The 22,531-nt window shown below is 32.7% G+C and overlaps 2 protein-coding genes and 1 long non-coding RNA gene across 4 annotated transcripts; 1 reads left to right on the top strand and 2 right to left on the bottom strand.

Annotated features, from left to right (window-relative positions):
• Window positions 1-4,258: 4,258 nt before the first annotated feature.
• On the bottom strand, window positions 4,259-6,964 carry EXO70E1 (exocyst subunit exo70 family protein E1). Its single transcript, XM_022299384.2, has 2 exons — window positions 6,656-6,964; window positions 4,259-6,472 (listed from the first exon to the last, which is right to left on the bottom strand). Exon 2 carries the CDS (start codon window positions 6,357-6,359, stop codon window positions 4,368-4,370), a length of 1,992 nt encoding a protein of 663 aa, XP_022155076.1. The 5' UTR covers window positions 6,360-6,472; window positions 6,656-6,964; the 3' UTR covers window positions 4,259-4,367.
• A 1,467-nt stretch (window positions 6,965-8,431) lies between these two features.
• On the bottom strand, window positions 8,432-17,611 carry SCPL25 (serine carboxypeptidase-like 25). Of its 2 annotated transcripts, none has more exons than XM_088127847.1 (8): window positions 17,226-17,611; window positions 13,284-13,487; window positions 10,243-10,418; window positions 9,754-10,038; window positions 9,520-9,650; window positions 9,327-9,422; window positions 8,941-9,056; window positions 8,432-8,828 (listed from the first exon to the last, which is right to left on the bottom strand). In XM_088127847.1, the coding sequence occupies exons 1-8, from the start codon at window positions 17,494-17,496 to the stop codon at window positions 8,764-8,766; spliced, it is 1,344 nt and encodes a 447-aa protein (XP_087983973.1). In that variant the 5' UTR covers window positions 17,497-17,611; the 3' UTR covers window positions 8,432-8,763. The 2 variants fall into 2 exon arrangements, with proteins under 2 accessions (XP_087983973.1, XP_022155083.2); XM_022299391.2 differs by having other exon boundaries at window positions 8,941-9,046; window positions 17,226-17,610.
• Window positions 8,653-10,580, top strand: LOC148209886 (uncharacterized). Its single transcript, XR_015792920.1, has 4 exons — window positions 8,653-8,793; window positions 9,024-9,671; window positions 9,750-9,984; window positions 10,174-10,580. It is a non-coding gene; the product is annotated as an uncharacterized LOC148209886 (long non-coding RNA).
• Window positions 17,612-22,531: the final 4,920 nt, after the last annotated feature.

Here is a 22,531-nt window from a genome sequence, read left to right as displayed (position 1 = left end):
TTCTAGATCTCTAAATGAGGTTCCAAATGTTATCGTCATTCATGCTCGAAGAGATCATCACCAAGAAATCAAGCTAGAATATGAACTATTGAAGTTAAAAATGATTAAAAACAAATCTTACATTTAAATTAGTGGTAGCTAGCTCTGTGAAACATCAATTGATGTTTTGAGAAACAAAATCCAAAATGGTAATCCAATCCCATGTGAAGAAAAAATGCAAGGATATATATTTTTTTAACCTAAACTAATTAGAAGAAAATATATTGCGTAGTCAAATATAAGATTTATTTTTTAAATTTTAATTTCTTTCTTTGTTACAATAAATATGTATTAAATCTTTTTAAAAACAAAATTTGGGGTAAAATTAAATAGACAAAATGTATGTTGCCATATATTGAGGTATCTAAAAAGTTTGACCATTTCCAAATCATAGTTTTTGTTACTAATCATCTTTAGAATCTTTGTCTCACACCTCTCTTTATAATTTTTCAAATATATTTATCAAAAACTAGTATATGGTTATTTTTTAAAGTTCATCAATGAGGTGGAGATTTGAAATTTTAATATTTTAGATTCATGTTTTAATGTCTTAACCAATTTATTCGTTTATGACTTAAATAAGTTTTTATTAAAATTTTATTAATAAATTAACAAAAGTTCAATAAATTTCTATTATATAAGTGATTTTTTTAGATTATCTGTCTAATATTTAAGAGTTTGTTTGATAATATTCTCATTTCTTGTTTATTGTAAACGTTTCTAAAAAAAGAGAGATGAACAACAAAAATAGTTCACAAACGACAACAAAATCAAGTTTCTTATTTCTTGTTTTTTATTCCCGTTTTGTTTCTAGTTTTTTCCAAAACATGAAAAAGCATTATTTTATCAATCTTGACCTATAAAATGTATAATAAATATTATAAAATAAATACAAGATAAAAAAAAATTTAATTTTTAATTTTCATAAAAAATATTACTTTTTCTAATTTTAAATTTAAGAAAACTAGAAACAATGAATTGTTGTCAAACATGTTTCAACTAAAAACTATTACCAAATGTAATCTTTTTAGTGCAACATGCCCCAAAGAAAATTCAAACTCACAATTTTTAGTTGGAAATAGATGTCTTAACTAGTTGAGTTACGCTCAACTAGATAATTCAAGCCATAGAGCGTAGAGACATATATGCGGATTCTAGGAATGGTTTCGAGCATGGATGGACATCCAATTGACCGATAACGAGAAAGAGAAGGGAATCACATATTTCATTAACAGACTGTCATTCGTATAATCGATGTCGCGCTCCAAGGAAGGGGAAGCAGGAGACAGCAGTTTGCCATGAAAATGATGGAAGGCTAATTCAGGTAATCCTTAGAGGAAAATGTCCGCCACTTTCTTGTTGCTGCCAACAAGTCGAATGAGCAACTTGCCTGCGATCACGAGGTCACGGACGAAGTGGTAGTATACTTCTATGTGCTTAGAGAAGGCATGGAACACAAGATTGGTCGCCAAGTGTGTCAGTGCAGGATAAATTGATAGCGAAATGACACCTCTTGATCGCCTAGCAAGTAAGAAAGGCATAAAAGTTCAGAGAGAGTAAGGGCGAGTACCTTGTACTCTGCTTCGGCACTAGAGGTTTAAATCATTGACAACACAATTTTATTTTTATTTATTACTGTTATATATGGAGCAATACGACTACATTAAGAAGGACAATCGGGACCATCGACAAGCAGAGCTGACCCAAGGCACGGAGGCGGCCCAACAAAGGGCCGACCCCACCTCGGCGTCGAGGCTCCGACCCCTTTTCGACCTTAGGTCGAGAAGGCCCTTGGTGCTCTCCTTTTTCCCTCTCGTTCTCTGTTTCAAGTGTGTGGAGTTCGGGCCCCAAAGCCAAGCCCTGTCCCCATTCCTCTACCGATGTTGGAGGCATCCCGACCCAAAGCCCACGACTATCAAACCTAGGGTTGGCATCCTGAGAAACCGTAGGGGGCAAATCGACTATAAATAGGGAGGGGTCACCCCTTGAAGGTAAGCCAGAAGTAAACTCGTACTTGTTTAGTAATCTCTCATTTTGCTAACTTAGGCATCGGAGCCAATGTGAGTGACGTCATACTGGATTAGGGTTTTGTTCGATTTTGCAGGTATCTGGTCCCGTAATATCCGAGTTTGGTGCATGGAACGGAGTAAGTCGGTCTACCAGAATCCAAGCATCAACAATTACTGGATAAAATAATAACAAAAAAATAAAAAACCAAAATAGTATCAAATGTACCCTAAATATTTAGGAATATATATAAAAATTTAAATAATTGACATCGACATTTTCTAGGTTGCATCCATGTCAAGAGCAGCTGCCTCAAATTTATTATGGAGTGTGAGTAAAGGCTAATTGACCTTGAAGTAGTCAAAATTTCCAAAACGTTGACTCAAGAAACAGAAAGTCCATTTTGACCCATTATTAGACTATCCAATTTTACTTTTATACCCCCAACCTTTTCCATGCATTTGCATTCCTCACGACTCCATTTGATATTTTCCTTTTCTAATCGTTTACCATTTTTCTTTTTAAGAAATGATAATAATGAAAAAATTAACGATGAAAGGAAGGAAAAAAAAAAAATTCAAAATTTAAAACTTGCTAGATTGATCAATTTTTATCCTAGACTCTTAATTTCAATAAATTGGACCATAACCTCAAAGAACTGTCGTAGTTCTTATATTTTTGCCAATTCATCCACTGTTAAAATAAAAAGCTAAAAGGAAAAACTCACTAACTTCATGAAAATTAAATTTGCACAAAATTAGATCAGATTAATGCACAAAATCGACTAAAAAATAACTCCAATAAAACTTGCAAATTTCAACAAAAAAAAACAAACAAACAAACTCTTTGTTCTTGTTTTTTTTTTTTTTTAAATTTTACCAATTTCATATCAAATACATGATGTTTTAAATTAATTGAAAAAGCACGTAAGAATACATTTTTAATGATTTTTTTAAACAAAAATATATCGTAGAGTAAAAATCGAAACAATCCTTGAAGTTTAAGGTGAAGATGACAACTCTTATTCAAGTTTTAATGTGCAATTTAATGAAATTGAAAGTTTAAGATAATTAAAAATTGATACACTGTTACAAAGTTCAAAATAAAGTCGAAGTCCATATTTTCCCAAAAAGAAACTTTTATCTTTTTAGTTAAAAAAAAATGAGGAAAAACAGTTTTTGACTAGATTTGAATGTTCAAATTTGAAAAGCAGTGTGAAAATGGAGAAAAAGAAAAAAAGAAAAAAGAAAAAAGAAAAAAATGTAATATTTGTTTGCTAAGTCAAGACTCCAAGTCTCAGTCTGAATTAATGAAGAAATCCGTGTGGACTTTTTCTTGTAACCACTAGAATTTTATAAGTATACGCACCATTTTGCCTTCTACATCAATCATATTCTACGAGGTAGAGGGAGAATTTGGTCACTTTCGATCCATTGAAGATATGTGTCTCTAACCCGTTGAATCATGTTCCGGATGAGTTGTAGTTTGTTTTATTGTAGTTTCTATCGACAGTTCTGTTTGGAAATTTTAATTTTATTTTTTTTTAAGTATTATCAAATAGCAGAAAAAAGTGAGAGCCAAACACTTACATCGGTCTCTTTTTAAGGCAACATGTTAAATATTATTGGAAAAGTTGAATTTTTATGTTTGAAGTGAGGAGGGAGTCGATTTTAAATTTGAATTTTCTATTTCATAGACATCACAACTTATTCTAAAATTGTGTTAAAAGAAATGTCCAAAATCACTCATGAAAATACTTGAATTTAATCACAAAATCAAGTGAATTAAAAAAGAAAAGAAAAAGCACTCAATGTTAGAAACAAAATGTCCATATCCAACTAAATAAAAGCATCCATTGCAATTAAAATAACAAAATCATTGGAAAAATAGTTTCATCAAACTATAAAAACACCTATATCTAGTCATATATCTTCAAATAAAAGAAAAAAAAAAACTTAAATAATCGAGGATATATTAACTGCATCACTTATTCAAGTATAAAATTTAAATGTATGAAATCGAAAGTTTACTGTCAAAATTGACTCACTCCCCTAAATTCGAAGACTAAATTCCCAATCTTTTTCATAAACTATTTGTCAACCACGATGTACCCAATCAGTTAATGTGCGTCCAATAGACAGATCAAAATTACTACTTAAATAACAAGATTAATGATAAAACTATGCAAGGTCGATGATAGTACTAAGTTGGATGACCACGATAACTGAGTTCTCGTGTTATATTGAAAAGTTTATTATAATAAGATGGAAGGAAAAATTACAAGGATGAATGAGTAGTGTGAATAGGCCATTTTGGAAGAATCACCTCCTATTGGTGTTGGGCAATGATTTTGGAGATCCCTCAAAGAGATCAAGAAGGTAACCCTCCAAATCATCTGGACTGTACTTGATAAGCTTGTCACTTACATGGTTATTACACCTTCCAAAGAATGCTCTATATGCATGGATCACCCTCAGCGACGTCGAGATCCGCAGATCTTCACGAAGCCGAGAGTCGTGAATGATCCACGAGGTTTGGGTTTTGTAAATCTCCTCGAAAGCAACATTGAAGCTGCGCAACCTCTCTTTCAGCACGTTTTTCGACTCCGAATTAGAACCGGGATCCTCCCGAAGGTATGAGAGTATTGAATTCCAACTAGCCCTCTCGTAGTTCATCGCCTGCTGCTGGAACTTCCCGTAGTGTTTACGAATCCAATCCTCCCCGAATATCTGGCTAAGCTCCGAACCCCTCACCTTTTGAGCCATGTAATGTATGTTGTTCATCAAGAAGAATTGCTGTAGAGCAGCATCTTTGTACTGCTTCGACTTCTCCTCGAGGTTATTCTCTAGAATTGTAGCAACCGAACGAAAATGGCGAGCCATCGGGGAGAACTCGCCTGAACACGAACCTCTGCTTTCGCTTTCTTCTTCTCTTTCTCTACTTGAATTCATAGAGCATGATGGTGAAATGGGATACATATCTTCTCCATCCTTGAGGAGAAAATTCAGGGATTCGCTATAATCAGTAAGAATCATAAGGTAATTCATCACGTATTTGGTTAGATGATGGATTCCACCGCCTGCAAACGGGTGCGGTGACGTGTTTGCCGCAATAGCTTTCCCGAACTCGAGAAATGTAGCTCTCACAGAATGTCCTAGACTCTTTTGAACATCATGATACTCAATCCTAACATGATAACCAACTTCATCACAGTATAACGCATCGATATCCGAGAGAAGCTCTTCAACGACCTCATACATTTCGAGAATGCGATTCAATTTTTCTGGTGTATGAGGGCCTATGGCCATGGCCTCGCCAAAGTTCAGAAATTGCAGCATTGATGCCTTTGATGATTCAACAAAACAAGTCAAACTAACCGATCCTTCCTCCCCAAAAATTTGATCACAAAGGCATTTTTCGCTAGGTAGATAGACCCGCACGAATCGCTTCATTGCTCGGTTCCATTTCCTGATCTTCGAGTTCAAGGTAACCCAATCCATTTTCAGCACATCCTCAATGCTCATTTTCTCCATTTCAAGAGTCAAGAGGCACTCATTTAAAGCGTCCCGACGAAGATGATTGTAAGCCTGGATGCACTCCTGATCATAACCAGACTTGAACATGACATTTGCTATGCCCATGAGCTCACAAACCGCATCTGGGTTGACCAAATCGATGATAGAATTCTCCAAGTTTCTGCCAACACTACTACTCCGAACCGAAGCCTCAAACGATTCATCTCGATATAAGTGTGTCGATCCATCATCCACAGCATCTTCCGTGGAGTGCACAGACACACTCTCAAGCTGAAATTCAAGGCTACTTCTAGCAAGCAAGTGCCTAAACTCTTCCTCAAGCCTTGCCATAGCCGTTTGAAGAACATCGTGCGCCTTCCTCGACAGTTCAAAATCTCCTTCATCTTTACTCAAACACAAACCCTCCAACTTGCTAACCAATTCCCGGGCTTCATCTGCAGCGTTCAGATACTCCGAAGCATCATCCGGAGCAGCAGAGTCCCATATCATGGACTGATCTGCTTCCCAAACCATGATTTTCTCCTGCACTACTTTAAGCCTACTCTCAATCTCTTCAACTTCCCCAATCTCCGTCCCCTCGACTTCGATTTCGACAACATCGGCTCGCTGATTCCGTGAAACAACTAAAGATAACTCTGTGCAAAGATCGGCCAAAACCTTCTTTGCATCATCTGAAATGGTTATGTCAGAACCTAAAGCCTTAATAATGAAATTAGCAGCAGCAATGAGCTGTTTCTCTCCTCCAAGCTCTGAAACCAAACACCCACACTCCCCCATATTCCCCAATCAACAAAACCAACACAGCCCAACAGAACAACAATCAACAAAAGACTTCAACGGATTAAGCTCAAACCCTGAATTGCCCACAGCTCAAAACAGAGTCAAAGCTCCTGCAGAACCCAAATTCAGACAAACTAAGAAACGGGGGAAAGGGCTTTTGAGTAGCAAGATAATGAACTAAAGGGGAAAAAGTAGTCAAAAAAGATCAACAGGAGGAAGAAGTTTCTAGCAGAAGACCTAAAAGATCGAAATCGATCGCTTGATTCAGAGCAAAAAAGAAAAAGAAAACGTACCCTGAAGTTAAGAGAACAAAAATGGCGCTGAAGAAGCTGCGAATCTGGAAATCTGAGAGATGGGTCTCGGGATTTTGAAGTTTTGTGGGCTTTCTTCTGTGCAGGAGAGGAAAATGCTGTAGAATTTCGAGGGATCTTCCAATGGAGGACGTGGGGAGGAATATAAAATTGAGGGAAATGGAAGAAATGGGTTTATTTATTAGATGGAAATCTGGAATGGAATGGTCAGTATTCAGTATTTGTTGACGAAGGATATGAATTTGGAAATGTAATTTGTCTACGGTGTTTTGAGAGCGAGTTCTGGTTTTCACTTTCACCCAACTTTTGAGGAGGATAAACTTTACCAATCAATCATGTGTTCAAAGTTCTTACTATTTGTGTCATGATGGGAAAACGAAAGTTAGGCGCAATGAATCATTTATTTTTTGAAGTTGAAATTCTTTTTTGGTTAAATTAAAAAGTCGAAATCCCTGTGGTTGGAACTTGTTGTCTGAGTTAGACAACACTGTGTTGTAAGATTCCACACCTCAAGATAGATAGTAACTCAAGACTTCTAGTACTCACACGTCTCTTTACTTTAAATGTTAATTAAGAAGTCACTGCGTTATTAGATTATTATTTTGTTAATATATTTGACATGTGATTTGAGAAAAAAAAACAAAATAATTCTTTTGAATTGGAATAATTTATAATACTACAACAGTATGAAAAAATTTATACTATTGTTTGCCAAATCAAGACCATATAATAACGGTGTAGATTCCACAAAATAATATATTATTTAATGATATGTTAAATGATAAATAAGAGAAACATATACGAGTATTTTGACAAAATGACCTAAAATAGAGTCCAAATGAAATATGTCTACTTGTTTTTTAAGAATAAGGTTTTCTATCCTTTTGAATGCGGTTAAAATATATATCATTAACCAAAAAGTCATCTTCTTCTGTATTTAAGTATATATGTATGTCGATTTCTGTGCAAGTGTAACATAGGTATCACGTGGGTGTACATCATCATCATCTTCAAACTCTGGTAGGACTTGTACTCACCTGTCGATTGCATAATTAGAACTTGGGACGGGTATGAAGCAGTAGGATTTCCATGTGAGAAATTACGTACTTGATTATAGGGCTTCAGTCTCCCTTTTAATGGGAGAGAGAGAAAGAAGGACAAAATGAGGGGCGTGAAACTTTGGGAGACTAGTTAATTTTAAGAATTTTGAATATGTTAAAGATTTATTAGGCACAAAATTAAAAGTTAATAAACTTATTAGACATTTCTAATTAGATACAAAATTGAAAGTTTTAAGAGAAGATATTTTAAAGTTTAATAGCCCACTAGACAAAAAATAAATGTTTAGAGACTAAACTCGCAATTTTATTATTATTATTTTTTAACTGAACATACCAAATGGGTCCTACTCTTAACGTGAGCATGTGATTAGAAAAAAATGATATATGTTTAAACCGTTTGAAATTGGTTTAGTGAGAGAATTTCTAATACTATAATAGTATTAAATGCTTCTCTCATTTTTACCATTTGACATACTATTAACGTGTCAAATATTTCTTATCGAATATTTGTCGAGATTGATTTCTTGAACTATGAAGACTAAACCCTTACATCACTTCAAGACTTCAAACAATTAACAAATCACTTGGACTATTTTCATGTATTTGAAGATCCATATTAAGCAACACTTATATATATATTTATTTATTTATTGAGACCTGATTTTTGTTAATTTTTTTTAATCAGAATTTCACAAACTTAGAAAGGAGATTAGTGACATTTAGAATAATATGATTTAAAAGAAATGCACAATTACATAACAAACCCATTCTTTGATATTCAATTCAACTATGCCTCTTTTCTATCAACTTCTCCAACTCAAATTTCTCCTATTCTTTTGCTTTCCCCCCAAACCCCAAACTTTCCAACACTTGAAAAAAGAATAACACGTTACATTTCAGCAAATTTCCTTTCTTCTAAAGAGAAAAATTAGTTGAAAATGGATTTCATTTCAAGACTTTGGCAGCGGTTCCCCTTTGATGAATGATTTGAAAAGCTGAAGAGCAGCTCTTGGTTTGAACAATGGAACTTCATGCCCTGCCCCTCTCACTGTTGCAAAGGTAAGCCCTTCGTAAACCTCTGTCCACCCTCCCACCTTCATCAAGACCAAGGAAAATTCCACTTAATAATCATCGATTTTGGTTTCTTGAATTGGGTATTTTGAATTTTGATGTTCATGTTGAGATCGAGAGAGGGTGGAAACTGACCTGGTTTTTGACATACCATGGGTACCATGGAACTTTTGTAGTTAATTTCAGCTGTGAAATCGAATATCTTGTGGCTGTTACAGGCACCACTGAATCCACATCTCCGCTGCAAATTGTTTCCAAGAAAATGGCGCATCAGGTGTTTGATAAAATGCCCCAGAGAAATGGAACATGCTAAAGTATCATAGCACGATTTATTGATGGATTTTGAGATTTAACTACTACGGTTTGGCCTAGTAGTCTTTGGAAGTATGGGTTCAAACTATGACTACCTGCATAGGGTGTTAAAATTCTACGAGTTTTCCTAACAACCGAGTATTGGTAGTTCTATGAGATTAGCTGCAGTGTACTCACGGTTATCATATCACACATCTAGAAAGTGGTACCTGAAGATCCAAACTCTTATGCCACTTGATATCAGCTCCCAGTAGATTGGAAGTATGGATACATCGGTGTCGTTCCAATTCCGATTCAAAATTTCGCTGCACAGAAACAAAGGGTTGTTTGTTCATGACAACAAATATAATTGTGAGGATATTATATTCAATGGAAACTGATGCAACATGGATTTAAATTTACCTGCAAGCAGTCCATCTATATGGAATGTTTGTTATGTTGGCATGAAGAGCCTTCTGTACGTCAGGCCGATTGTAGTATATTTCGGCGTATTTCTCGGTACAAGGATCGTAGCCTGAAAATTTCCTGAATGCCTGATAGTTTATGACAGCAAGGTTAATAATTTGATCACTTCTTTTACTTCCCTTTGATTAACATCATCGATTTCAGTTTATAATATAAACAGAATACAGATACCCGGTGAGGACGGTGAGGCAATCGCATAGTACTCTGGCGGGTTGCGAGGCTACCATCCGAATTGTTGCAAGGAGGTGCATAAATGTTGTATTGATCAATGTTCCCAAACTCTTTATCCATGGCATAGGTGTACAAGGACTCACATTCATTTGATTCCTTCTGTCGACTAAAATCGCAAGTGTTAATGAGCTCATGGTATGTCTTATCGGAGATCATGGCGTGGCTCCACCAGTACGTGACCGTCCCCAAGTTATCGTAGTAGTTGTCTGTCACTGCATTCCCAACCTGCATTTCATTCACTTACCCTCATCAAAATGCAAACTTTTACATGGCCCTCATTCTATGGATAAAATGTTTTACTTTACTTCGAGTTGAGATTTTCTCCACTTCTAATCGATTGTTTAAATCTCTACGTTGTAGGAATGGATGCATAGTGAATGACAAGAGGAAAGGATGATGACTCGAAAGGCTAGGGAAGGGGCGAGATACCATGATTCCCTTGAGACGAATAGGGTGGGAGGACTTTGCATTGTAGGCCAAGATCTCCCTGGCGAGCTGGGGAACGTAGTGGCCAGCATAGCTTTCTCCGGTTAGAAAAACGTCCCGGGTCTTGTATCGGGGGAAACGTTCGAGCCATCGTACGAGGAATTCCAGAGAGTCCTTGGCTGAAACAATGTTCAACAACAAAGTCAGGTTGGAGAAAATGCAGAGTGATTGAAACTTTTGCTTCCAAAAGAAAATATTCTGAGTACTTCCCACTGTGCAATGTCAGTGTTCAACAAATTCTTTCAATCCTACTTTTAACTAAATTATTCAAAGTTCATAAATCAATTCTTAGTATTATTAAAATTTAAAATAAATAAATAACTGTTCATAAAATCACCAGAATCAATAGAAATAACTCAACAGATGTACTTGGAGCTTCACTAATGATCTTTCTTAATTTTTCCGTTATTTGAAAAAAAAATCACTATTATTTTTCTATAAAAGATACTGTTCAATGATTATCTAACAACAGGGCAAACTAAACTTTGTTTCAAATGAAACTAAACATATAATCAGCTATACTAATGTATTTTTGCTAATTAACATGGCAAAAAGAGCCAAAAATCACAAGCGATGCAAAAAATAAATTCACAATTATTATTATTATTATTTTTTTTTGGTTCCTACATTCAATATTTTTATCTTGATTATTTAAATTTTAACTCGAAAATCAATTTTACTCCTCACCATGTAATTAAAATCGTGCATTTCATAGAAATTATATGTAAATGTTGATTTATCTAGTTTTAAATTTGAAAATTTGGCCAACTTAAACCTATACCCACCTTGTAAATTTAGATCGCCACACCACATGTTGCATTAAAAAAATTTGAAAATTGATAATTCCAATAAATACAAATACAAAAATGTAATAATAAAGACAAAAAAATATTTTACAAAAATTGAAAAATTAAAACATAGCATTTGATGATATAAAAACCAAAGCAGAATAAGCCAGAAAGTAAAGAGATCAAAATAAAAATATTAATTTAATCTTAAATTTAGATATATAGATTCTTCTTTTAAAGATTTGAGATTTAAATTTTGAGATAAAAGAAATATTACTCCGCTGAGCTACAATTTTTTTTATTTATTTTAATTTTTATGCTCCCAATTTTCGCTCGTTTGAGTAACGTGTATTATATCTATTTTTTTCCTTTATTTTTAGAAAGTTATTGGTTTAGTCTCAATTTACAAAACTTGAAACTGAATTCTAAATCCAGTCAAAATCTTTAAATATAAATTTATGATTACATTTTTAAAAATTAACTAAATGAAACATCTAAGTAAAATTACGATTGAAATAAATAAGATAAAAATCAATCAATCAAATTAGAAGTTTAAAAAAGTACAGACTAAAATGAAAATATTTTGAAAGTAGAAAATATTTTAAGAATAGAAAAATCAAAATGGATCGAAATCTTAAGTAGTATTTAAAGATACAGAACCATCAAACCCATCGCCACCCTCCAATTTACTTGTTCTCCAATCTGCCGCACTGATGAATCCTAGCCGTCCATTTTCCCTGACCTGACCTCCATCAAGGGTGATGGTGACAACCACGGTTCACGCTCACACGAAATTAATTAACTATACGATGTGACGCATAGTAGCCATGCCAGATTTTTAAAAAGATTGGTCAACTATTTCTTTTTTCTCATTCAAGAATTTCAGCTGTTGAAATTTAAAAAAGAATTTTCCAAAAAGTTTTTGTTTTCATGAAATTGATGGTGAAGTACTGAAGTGACAACTCTAATCTGTAGCCTGTAAACTCAAAAATTTAACTTTTTGGAAATTTGTCTAAAGAATTTGTTACAATATAAAATATAAATTTATTTTTCCTAAGCTAAATATATATTTTAATTTCTACTTGTTTTAACATTTTTCAATTTATTTTTTTTTCACTACAAGTAAATATTACATTTGATTGATGATAAATTTTTATGACATAATACTCATTCAACTAGTGTAAATCTAGACGAAAAGAATTATCTAAAAAGAGAAAACTTTCTAATTCCTCAACATCTGAATAAGTTACAAAAATTTCAAGTTTTTTTCTTTTGACAAATTTTTTTATATTTTAATTTTTTTAATTGACTAAGTATTATTTCATCTTAGTTTAACGCGGCTAATTTTAATAAAAAATTAGAAAGAACTATTATGAATTTATTAATTATAAAAAAAATTCTAAACAAAATAAAAAAGAAGGTTGAATGATATAACAGAGGTGACCCAATGACCATTGAACTGACAGTGACAGAGACTAAAAACTCATGTTGATTTAAGTTTAATATAATTTAGATTTTCTAAGAGTAGCAACAAATCTAACTTTTTTTTTTTTTTTTATAAAAGCTACAAATCTAACATTAGATCACATACAACAAAAATAGGAATTAAAAAATCAAATCTAGATTATTTAGGTCAATCGCAATCACTCTTATTTAATCAATATCTAAGTTAATAATAAATTAATATCACAAAAAAAAAAATTCAACATAATAACCAACATTATTAAAATTATTTAAAAACAAAAATTTTAGAAAAATATTGTACGTATAATTAAATTTATGTTAAATAATGCAAAAATACCCTTGGAATTTTGAATTTATTTTCAATTATACCCGTCTTTTGAAATGTTTTGCTTCTATAATGAGAATTTATAATTATTCAAATATGCTCCTGAAGATTATTAGGACGAGTGACAAAAATAATGTAGTTTCTAAGTTGTAAACAAAGAAAAAATGAAGGGCATAATAGGTAGCAATAACCAATCACTAATTTAGGAATAAGTTAAGAATTCCACTGTAAACATGGCTCGAAAAATAATGGTTCTCGTTATCAATATTTTGTCACATTTTCAGTTAAATTGTCTACGACCAATCAATTCTAAAGATCAATAATAGAAGTGAAACTTTTTACTTCAAAACTAATTTCAAAAGTTCGACGAATAATTCAAGTAAAGGATGGAGAAGAGGGTAGCATACCGGTGCGTCGGTCGCCGGTGTCGAGCAAGTCGGAGGAGCGGTTGGAATAGGAGAAGCCGACGCCGGCGGGGGTTTCGAGGAAGAGGAGGTTGGCAATGGAGTTCCAAGAGAACTTGTTGGGGAGAAGGCCATTGGCCGTCTTGTTGATTCTAAATGGACCAATCTCTTCCGAAGCTCCATAGGCTATGGAGGAGCAACCGGGACCTGACAAGTGACCGTCCAATCAAAAACCTCCGTCAGAGTAATCTTCTTATGGGTCCCACGTGATATGACCGGGACTGCCGGTCAACAGTAAACTTAAATGTCATGGCCATGTCAAGCAACTCAAATAATTATGCAACAATTACTTCCTCTTTACTCCAAAATCAATTTTCTCTCGAAAACAAATATATTTAATTTTTTTTAATTATATATATATATTTTTTTCGCTACATTTCATGAAATTTTACGAGCAAAACGTCCTTGTGATCGAAGAGATTGAGATGAAAATGTTTAAAGTGACGAAAATTGTCACTTTAAAAAAATATAGGGACTAAAATCAATAAGTAAAATACTTGGCTACTTAATGAGAGTAATCTTGTTCTCTCAACTATTAAATATTTGACAATTAAGATAGATAAATGCAAAAGCAAAGACTTTATTAAACGGTGGTGAGGACAAAATTTGCTCCTTACGGTTGAAGAGCCAAATACTTTCCAATCAACAAAACTCGACATCTCAAAAGTACAAAACTACAAAGTTCAATCTCAAAAACATGAAGAGTATTTTTAGTACAACAAACGTGGAGTCAAGATCTGAACCTTTAATCTTAAATGAATGCTAGAAGTTCTAACAATGGAACTATATATGTTCATGTTGGTAAAATTATTAAGCATAGTATTACAACAATTAATACATACTTTTGGACTAATAATCTCCCGAACATTTAGTTGTAAAGAAACTCGTATGATTCCATTATGCCTAACCATAAATATGAAACACAAATGAAAAAGGAAGATGAATGAAATGAAGTGGGGGTGTATATAAAAATGGAGAATTTAAGGAAAAGGGAAGGAGTGGAGGGTTGGATTTAATAGAGGGGTGGGCATTGATGGTGTGCACCCAATGAATGCTGACAAGATGCCTAACATTACATAAATGGCAGCTGCCTCTTGTCCTTTAAATTTATTATGATGCACCTCTTGTTTTTTCTTCCCTTTCTTTCAAACTCTTACCCCACCACAAACTAAAAAGAAAATGTTAAATTACAAGTTTGATTTCACGTATCGATTAGTATCTATCTTTGTGTTGATCATTGATAAAGATTTGACAGTTTTTAGAAAAGGTTTCCTCCGTTCTGCATTTTTTTCTCCTACTTGTCGAAAATTTAATGGTGGTAAGCAGAAGAAGGGGATGAAGGATAAATACCTAGATAGTTTTCTAAGTTTGGTCCATGAATTTCGACAATTGTGTCTAGTAAGTTCTTGAAGTTTAAAGAGTGACTAATAGACTACTAAACTCTTAATGTTGCGTCTAAGAAATGTCTTAAACCTTCGATTATATGTTCAACAAGTTCTTGGAAATTTAAAAATTGACCGATAAGTTAGAGATTTGATTAGATACAAAATTTGAGGTCTAAGGACGTATTTGATATAACAGTGTAAGTTAAAAGGATTAATCTTGTAATAATGAATTACAAATTTTGGTCAACTTTCAAAGTCATGTTTAATACTTTCCTAAATTTTTGATATTGTGTTGTTGCGCCTAATATCTCCGGTCAATTCAACATTTTCTAAAGTTTAAGAATCTATCAGACATAAAATTGAATTTTATGTTCCATAATCTCAAGCTTTTCAATTTTGTGTCGTGTAACTGTGCAAATTCTAAAAAATGTTGAATATATCTAAAAAAGACTTATTAGACCCACAAAATTGAAATTTTAAAATCCTCTAAATACACTTTTTAAAATTACATATTAAACACAAGTTTAATTAATTAATTAAAAAAAGTTTATGACTGTTTAAGAAGTCATACCAAAATCACCTTAGTCCTAACCTAAATATATAGCTTTTTTTTGTTTGGAATGTTTTAAATTCTAGTCCTTGTAGTTTATTTTATTTTGTACTAATGTCCGTTTATTGCTAATTTTGTATTAAATTCCAAAACAGGTATTTATTTTATTAAATACAATAATTATAAAATAACACAATGTGTATTTATGAAAATTTAAAGACCCCTATGGTTTTTAGGTCGACGAGCAACAAGTAAATAATATTTCAAAAAAAAAATAATTATAGAAATTAGTCTTAATATGTCAATGTGTTTTGAACTACGTACTTATCGAAAAAATAATAGAAAGAAATATTATATAATTATTTATAGGATGTGTATTTGGTATTGGTTTGTACAGCAGGCTACTGGTGGTTGGATCATAATTATTCATTCCAAGCCAGACAGTAGGCCAGTGAAGTTGGAAGAACCCTCTCTCTCTCTCTCTCTAGATTTTTTAGGGCACTTTCTCTCTCCTCTCTCTCTGTGAACAAAACTAACTAAACCCTACCCCAAACGGCTAAATTTTAACCCCCCCACAAAAAAAAAAAAACAACAACAACAAAATCTTCAATAAAATCCTTTCATTTTCAGAGCAGCAATTAAAGTTTTTACACAGTCCCAAGAATTTCTCTGTTTTCTTTTTTATTTTTTTCTTGTCGGCAACGGATAATTATACCACCATATTTAGGGGAAAATAAACAAAAATTAATATTGAAGTCTCCAAAATTAATTTTCGACTAATAGATGGACTAGAGAGACTTTTCAAAGTAGAGAAGCATGACGGAAATTTATAATTTAAGAAAAATGAATGAATGAATTAATAAATGTGGTATTGAAAATCATGTTACCCTAAAACAGCCGATGTAACAGTCCCCAGACTCTCTTAAATTTCTTTCTCTATTAAAAAAAGAAAAAGAAAAAATAAACTTATCTAAATATATAGAGAGAGAGAGAGAAAAAAAAAACAAGAGAAGGTTATTCTTTCTACGGTACAAAGATTTTAAATTTTACTGTCCATTTAGGTTGATTTTTGTTTGTTTTTGTTTTGAGTCTCTGTCTCCTCCTTGGTTAAAATATCCATAGAAAATGTGGATGTATCCTTACGAAAATATCAATATAAAAAAAAAGAATTAAGAAGTTTTTTTTTTTTTGTGCAGTTTTATCTCTAATTACCAATCCTAATTTTAAGATTAAAGATTGAAGCACTCACCTCACATTGATTGAACTAAAAAACTAAAAAAATAAAAAAATAGAAAATCTCTTACTTACCGCTATAAAATTTCACCTTTTTAGTAAAATTTATGGTTCTTTCTCCTAGTTTGATAATAATTGCTTTATTGGTTGGGTCTCAGTCAACGACGATTCAATTTTGTTAAGAAACATAATCCTTAACAACTATTTATGATTCTTGTATCTTATTCTTCGTAAACATTCTCAAAATTGTTATAAAAAAAGAGTTTCTTTTTTTGCTTTTCAATTTGTCTCAAAACATAAATTAAACTACATAGTTCTATCATTTTTACTCCATGAGTGTTGGGTATATAATGTTTTTTTTATTAAAAATTAGGGAGCAGAACTCAGTAACAGAAATATTATGAAACAGATTCTAATATGTCAGGTTTGTTTTGTACAATTTCATTAACCACTTTTCAAAATATATTTGAATTATGGGTAAAATTTTAAAAATAAAAATAAATATTTTAAAATTACTTTTGAAAATGATAAAACACACCGAACTAAAAAATAGTGTTAATATCAAAGTGACTATGCAGTAATTGGTTATATATTTTCGGGAGTGAGTTTGATGTTGAACTTTCGCATGCTGTACTAAAAAATCAGTTTTAATTAATTTTAAATAATAGAAAACAAACAAGGAAATGGTCATCGGAGTCTTAAAAAATGAGAGCTGACCTCCATTGAGCCAAATGACGAGGGGGTTGTTGAGGGGGTGAAGGGGGGATTCAGTGAGCCAGTAGAAGAGGGCTCGACCGGCGCCCCGGTTCACGGTGACGTAGCCGGAGAACTGCCGGAAAGACACCTTGGGCTGCCCGGGGAGTTCCCAGATTCTATCGGCGGCGGCGGAGGCGTCGTCCTCACCTCCATGGGCCGGAGAAATGGCTGCCACGGAGATTATTAGAAGAAGAAACGACGCCGTGGGTGTGCAGATCGGAGTTTTCGCCATGGCTGGTGGCTGCCGCGCCGCCGTGACGAGCGGCGGACGAAAGTGAAGAAGTGGAGTTTTTAATTTGATGGGAAGGCTGTGATTTTCAGCGTGGGATTAAATAGAAGAGAGAGAGAGATTTGGGTACATCAATTAAAAGTTGGATAAATAGGAATTTTTTCTTTTTTTTGGATGGCTTTAATGGATGGGGATGTCGGACTATGACATGAGACTACTCATAGATTTAAATATGATATTATTTATATGTGTGATATGTAATTACCGATTAACACCTTATCTCTTACACATCATCGTTAAATTTATGATAAATAGGACAGAGAATGTAGAAAAAAATATTTTTTTTCTATTTCTTTATAAATAAAGAGCTATCATATTTTTAGTGATAGTTATAAGGAGGTAAGATTGATATTGTGACTGATAAACGTCTAATAATTGTCCTATTTTGTTTATGGTGAATTTTGATCTAACTCAAGAATTGATAAGATTGGATATGGTCGAGCTTCATAAGGGAATTTAGTGAGACAAATGAAGCAAATACTCCGATACTCATGTCACTAAGAAGTCGGCTTTGGATCTCAAGCCGAGGATTCAGATTACATATCTAAAGTCAAAAAAATAGCACTCCTATTTATAGGGTGTCTACTGTGGAGCTCGTGTAACAGTTATGTTAGATAGTTGGCAAATTCGTTAGGTGCGTTACCTTAGGTTGGACTCTTCATCTCGGCATATGGCGTTTCCTTCAACCAATGGGAGTCTGTCAAAACTATCAGGTGATAAATGGCTTCAAAAGTCGACCACTTCATATTTTTAGGATTATGGAGAAATATCTTGTATATGGATCTTTAAGTCGTATTGTACTCTCCAACGTATTTATATTGAAAGATAATTTCTATGATTGGACAACAAAAATCTAATCGCATACTATTAAGTTTTTGATAGGTAGAAGAGACAAATATATAGATGGAATTTTTTTTTAATTGTAGAAAATAAACAATGGTAAAAAAATTTAGTGGTGGACAATAAAAATTTTGAACGACAAAGTATTATTCTTATTCAGAGTAGAATACTTCCCAAATGGGAAGTAAAAATCTTCTACCCACCATTAAATATGTTTGAAATCTAAGATAGTTTAAGAAATGATTTTAAGTAAAAAGCACTTCTTCTCTTTTACATATAAAAATAAGGGTTTCTTAAAAGCAAATTGATGTTCTGATATAATTTTCAAATCACTTTTAATTATATAATCCAACATTATAAAAAAATTTCATAAATTTTTTTCATGGGCTGACAACTCTTTTTTGTTCTTTCAAATCCCATCCAAACTCGACCTTCATGTAACTTGATTGACTAGATTTGTAGTAGGCTTAGCAAATTCAGAGTAAGTAATTAACTCATACACCAAATATATACACAAAAGTATTTATTATCTCAATTTTTAAAATTTTTACATTACCAATAAAAAATATAGTAAACTCAAACTTTTTTTTATGTAAGCTTGTAAAAAGATATTAATATTTAATCATTTGAATTACAGGTAAGTCAACATCTATTTCTTCAGTTGAACTTGAACCCACGTTATTACGAGAAAATTAGTCATAATTGATCGATATAGATAACATTGTAACAAGAAGTAAAGCTAAATACTAAATCTTTATATTAAATTTTCATAGCGTTATGATATTTGTCTACTTTGAGCATAAGCTCGTGCATCTAATTTTACCTAAAAGACTTTATACTAATAAAGATTTTGTCTCTTTACTTCTAGTCTATACATGACTCTTTGTTCCCATTTCAACACTTGCCGTACCCAAACAAACACATTTTATTGGATTTAAATATACTTTAAACTTTGAAATTTAGTCTATGTACTTTTAATTAAAAAGTTACCAGTCAAAACAAGCATAGTTCAGCGTTAATTGACATATATCTTCAACCAAAAGGTTATGAGTTCGATCCCCACCGTCACATGCTGTACTAAACTATACTTCTAGGAACAGAAATTGAACGAGTGCCCATATCAAGTTTCAAACATATAATTAATTTTTCTTTTGTTTAATTAATCCATTTGGAAATTAGTTTAATGTGAAAGTGTCCTCTTCTAATCCTCCATTAATTCCACAAGAAAAGTTTGACCATATTTTGTTTGAATCCCTTTTTTCCCTCACTTTCTGTTCCTTTCCCTTTCTCTTTGTTGTTTTTTTCCCCTTCTCTTCTCATTAGTTGTGTCTTGTTTGAATAATCAATGTATAATTATTTATTGCTATTTTTTATCAACGAAAAAAAAGAGAGAAAATATTTTTTCATTTGTGGATTTTTTTTATTCCTTGAGGCAATTATTGGGTGTTCAAAGAAGTTGATCAAGTACTAAAAAACAAAGACCAATAATATTATAATTATATGTCATTTAATTTTCAAGGATAAAAACATAATAAAAACAAAGGAAATTATTGATGGTTGGGTTTGAATTTTATTAGGTAACATATAGCCTTTCAACTTTTTGAAAAATTTTTGGGAAGTTTTTTTACCCTCCAAAATGTTTGTCCTTGCTTGTGATGTTGTGAAAATAGTACCTTCTTGTTTTGTAAACATATACATTTTCATCACATTTTTGTTTTAAAAAAAATTCTTTTTAGTATAGCTAAGTAGATAAAGACACGTATTACCTTTTTTAAAGTCAAAGATCCAACTCCGCATTATTATCGCAAAAAAGTTGATTTAATCATATTTCAAGTGCTTCAAAATTAATCATCTCCATGTGAATTCTAACTTTGAAAACTGGTTTGAGTGAAAATCAAGTTCTTCCTAAATACAACCTAAATTCTTAAATCTTAATTTAGAGTACCAACCTGAACATGCTTCAATTGCACATATTCCTAACTAAAAGATCGTAGATTCGAATTCTCATCCCAGATATTGTTGTATTAAAAAAATATTGATTTAGGGTTCTTAAAATCTATTAAATATGAATAACTAACTTAATAAAATACTAAATAAATAAATATATATATATATATTTTGAAAACTACTTTGCCAAATAAGTCTTTTTGCATTAAAAAACATTTTATTAGTCTTAAAAACAAAATTGTTTTTAAACACTAACCTCAAAGAATGTGTCATATTCGTTGAATTATACTCGAAATTGAAAATTCTAACGTGTTCATTCCCCATAATTGGAATCCTTAGTAATTTTTCAACCAAATCATTTAAAATTATAATGACATACTTTCAGACAAAAAAAAAAAAAGAAACAAAATTATGGCAGTATAAATTAAATGGACTTATATTTATCAAAGAGAAAACAAAACATTTAATAAATATGTTTATTATTTTTCCATCCATGGTTTGTTACTGCTTCTAAATATAGACCTTGAGTTTTATAAAAGACATAACAAAAATTAGAAGACTCTAAATGTGTGCCCATGAAAAGCAACATGTACTAATATACTAGATATGCTATGGCAAAACAATTGGCTACGTCAGCACACTCGAGCGCAGCCACGTGGACAAGAAAATAAAATGACCTAGTCAATTCTACCAAACAGATGGGGAAGAGGCTCAGTCGAAGGGACCTGCCGAGAGTCGAGCTGAGCCCCTCAAGTCATGGCACGTGAAGCCAAATCTTTTGAGGCAGGGGCACAACCTAGTGTGTATTAGAATTGCAATGAGTACAAACAAAGTTTTAGATTGGTTAGGAAAATGGGTGATCCATGGTATATAAGTGAGGGTAATTATTTCATTGGTATGATCGGCAGCCTTTTTAGTGAAACTCAAAGTAAAGTCATGAGGATTATGTACTGGTATCACATCATGATTTAAAAAAAACTAATTGTGTAGGGAAAATCCTTAAAGACAAAGAACAAAAATGATTTGGCGAACCTTATAATTATTGTAGACCCGGGGATGAACCTAGTCTCCACATTGTGATGACTATTCAAGATAAGGTACATGTGGTACTTTATTAGTTGGATGACATTAATAAGAAATCATCCTCTATTTTTACCACTCACCATCTCATCAAATTTTTGGTTTTTTTCTTTTCTAATGGAAAAGTGGGAGGAATGGTTGTTTTGAAACAATTTTAAAAGATTGATTAGAGGTATAATTGAACCTAACCTAAAGTTTAGGGGTATATGTTGCATGTTCATAACTCACGTGAAAATAAGTGCAAGTATACACTATTCTTGTCGATGGTAGTATAAACAAGGTCGTTTCCACAAGGATTAAGGCTATACTTTGAAGTAGTGAAACAAAATACCAAAAGAATTTTTTAAAAAAAAAAAGAAAAAAATGTTCACGAATGCTTTAGCAAACTCAAAATGTTGAATGCCCAAACAGACGTGGTTCTCTCTCGAGATATCCAAACATACTAATTCCCAACTCCTGCTGTAAAATAAACAAGCATAAAATACAGTTTATAGGCACAATAGGGTGAGCCTCATTCCTAAGTACTCAACATCTTATGCTTCAAAGAGAGGAATCCAACCTCAATTATAGGTAAACATACATCAAGAGGACTTTTTCGAGCCACAAATGAGCTAACAAACCAATAATGCTGGCCAAACAAAATCGGTAAGATGAAAGAATTGAAACGCACCTCTATTAAATTAGCAAATATGAGTTACTAAAACGTAGATATTCGAGATCTACAACAAGTTCGTTCCCCCGAAGGTGGGATTTAATTCATGCTTAAAAAAAATAATAGGTAAAAGAGAAAGAAGGCTCATTGAGTAAAGAGACCTCAGTGATGATGCAAGGCCCAGCTTCTCTTTCGCAGCTTCTTCCTCGAAATGGGTAAGGAATGTCTCTATTTTTTATCCTAAAATGGATTCTTCTGTTCTGTCTCTCCCTTTGCAGCTTAGGATTATTTTTTTTATATATCGGGCCCTGATTTTTAGGGCAGCACCTGGAAGTTGTACGGACTCGGTTAAAAACTGGGTACTTTACTACACAGTCATAGGTGCGAGAATATCCAATAAGCTCCAACACATGGACTTTTCCCAAGCTCTAATATTTCCACAGCAGCCTTCATAGCTCC

The sequence above is a fragment of the Momordica charantia genome, assembly GCF_013281855.1.
Source record: "Momordica charantia cultivar OHB3-1 chromosome 8 unlocalized genomic scaffold, Mcharantia_2.0 BLBB01000008.1, whole genome shotgun sequence".
Taxonomy (NCBI): domain Eukaryota; kingdom Viridiplantae; phylum Streptophyta; class Magnoliopsida; order Cucurbitales; family Cucurbitaceae; genus Momordica; species Momordica charantia.
Note: the sequence above shows the minus strand (reverse complement) of the source record. Positions and strands in the feature narration are given on the sequence as shown.

Coding starts and splice junctions, on each gene's coding strand:
- EXO70E1 (XM_022299384.2), bottom strand. CDS start 6,359: ATGGGGGAGTGTGGGTGTTTGGTTTCAGAGCTTGGAGGAGAGAAACAG.
- SCPL25 (XM_022299391.2), bottom strand. CDS start 17,496: ATGGCGAAAACTCCGATCTGCACACCCACGGCGTCGTTTCTTCTTCTA. Junction 10,419..13,283: donor CACCGGCGACCGACGCACCG/GTATGCTACCCT, acceptor ACATTGTTTCAG/CCAAGGACTCTCTGGAATTC. Junction 9,651..9,753: donor TGCCTCACCGTCCTCACCGG/GTATCTGTATTC, acceptor ATAAACTATCAG/GCATTCAGGAAATTTTCAGG.